General features: G+C 63.9%; 1 protein-coding gene across 1 annotated transcript in view; it reads left to right on the top strand.

Moving 5' to 3' along the window:
• Window positions 1–9: 9 nt before the first annotated feature.
• The window catches only part of ACP7 (acid phosphatase 7, tartrate resistant (putative)), a 6,814-nt gene continuing 5,066 nt past the window's right edge, over window positions 10–1,757 (top strand). Inside the window, exons 1-3 of the mRNA XM_026659797.1 lie at window positions 10–31; window positions 695–792; window positions 1,332–1,394. Coding sequence (XP_026515582.1) covers window positions 23–31; window positions 695–792; window positions 1,332–1,394 — 170 coding nt within the window. The 5' untranslated portion in view covers window positions 10–22. The remainder of the gene's footprint in view (window positions 32–694; window positions 793–1,331; window positions 1,395–1,757) is intronic.

Genomic DNA, 1,757 nt, shown 5'->3' with positions numbered 1-1,757 from the left:
CCCAGGGGATTTTGCCTATGACATGGACCAGGTAAATTCTGTAGCCACGCTGCCGCCTGAGCCTTCCCTTCTCCTCCGGCTGCGCCCCATCCCGCTCCCCTCCATGTTCGGGGGGCTGGCCCCACTCGCTGGCGTCTCTGCGGTGGAGATCCAGGGCCGACGTCGGGAGGGATCCCCCAGGAGAAGGGGCTGTGTGCTCAGCTCCCAGGGTTTCTGGGCCCCCATGAATGCACGTCCACCTGTGTGCGTCCCCACCCGGCCTGGTCGGGTATCTCTCCCCTGGGTGTCTCATGGACTCAGCGAGGTTTACAAAGCTGCTCCAGCCCTGGAGCTAACCCAGCTGGCAGAGGCTGGCACGTGGGTTTGATTCCCGTACACGGCGACTGGCCCAGGAGGCCGGTATTATGAGCCCAGGCCCATGGGAGATTGGAGCTGCTTTGGGATGTGCCAGGGAGCTGTGTCGCCTACGATGGGAATTGAAGCAACAATGGCAGGCGGGTTGGGCCCGTCCACCCCACTCCCCATCCTTGCCCTGGTGGCCATGTATGCAAACCCACACGCGTGTTGCATTTGCACACGGATCTGCCCACCCATTTCCATGCACGTGGCCATACAGCCCCCAGGTGTGTAAATGCGCTCCGAGGGCACAGCATTCCCAGGTGCCTCGGCTGATGCGACTCTCTCTGGGGTGTAGTGTAACGCCATGGTCGGAGACGCCTTCATGCGCAAGATCGAGCCCGTCGCTGCGTCGGTGCCGTATATGACGTGCCCGGGGAACCACGAGGAGAAATAGTGAGTGGGCGGATCTCGCACGGGGTGCCTATGGGCGCGACGGCTGGCTCTGCCCCTCCCTCACCTCAGCCACCCCCCAGCTCTCTCCCCTTTCCCCACCCCAGACGCTGCCCGCGGATTCCCTCCCAGCCTTGGCCACTGACCTCTGGTGGGGTTTATTTGCTCCATGCTTGAACAGCGCCCCCTGTCGGACACACGCAGGACGTGCCCCTGCAGGGAACTGCCAGAGCACCTGGCTCAGAGGGGATTTATGGGTCTATACAGGCCTGATGGGATTATGGGGGAGGGGGATTTGTTGCCCTGGGAGCCTCTCAGCCTGCGGTTGGGGTGGGGGAAGAGGTGGCGGAGCCGGAGGTGTCTCCATCTGCTCCCGGGAGAGGGACTAGGAGCGGCAGCCTAGAGGCCAGGGTGAGGGGTGCATTACAGATGCTTGAGATGCCAGTCTGGGAATTGGGAGGGGGCAGGATTAAATCCACCCCCCCACACCCTCCCTCACACACACCCGCTGCAGCCCTAATTGTTCTTCCCCCCCCCCCCAGCAACTTCTCCAACTACCGTGCCCGATTCAGCATGCCCGGTGACACGGAGGGCCTGTGGTACAGGTGAGCACCCCGCCTGGCCCCCAGGGGGCAGCGTTCCAGCCCCAGGCGCCCGACCCCGGCAAAGGTGCAGGGGGATAAGAACACCAGGGGCAGGACTCTCTGGGCCTGGCTGTGCTTGGTTAGAGTGGGGGGCCGGGGGGCTGGGATGCCTGGGTGCTATCCCCAGCTCTGGGAGGGGAGTGGGGTCTAGTGGTTAGAGCAGGGAGGCTGGGAGTCGGGACGCCTGAGTTTTATCCCCAGCCCTGTGAGGACAGTGGAGTCTAGTGGTTAGAGCAGGGGGGCTGGGAGCCAGGACTCCTGGGTTCTATCCCCAGCCCTGGGAGGGGAGCAGGGAGGACTGGGAGCCGGGTTCTATTGCTGCTA

This window comes from Terrapene carolina, unplaced genomic scaffold, assembly GCF_002925995.2.
Source record: "Terrapene carolina triunguis isolate 2854851 unplaced genomic scaffold, T_m_triunguis-2.0 Scaffold677, whole genome shotgun sequence".
NCBI lineage: Eukaryota > Metazoa > Chordata > Testudines > Emydidae > Terrapene > Terrapene triunguis.
This window is presented reverse-complemented; position numbering and strand designations above follow the sequence as displayed.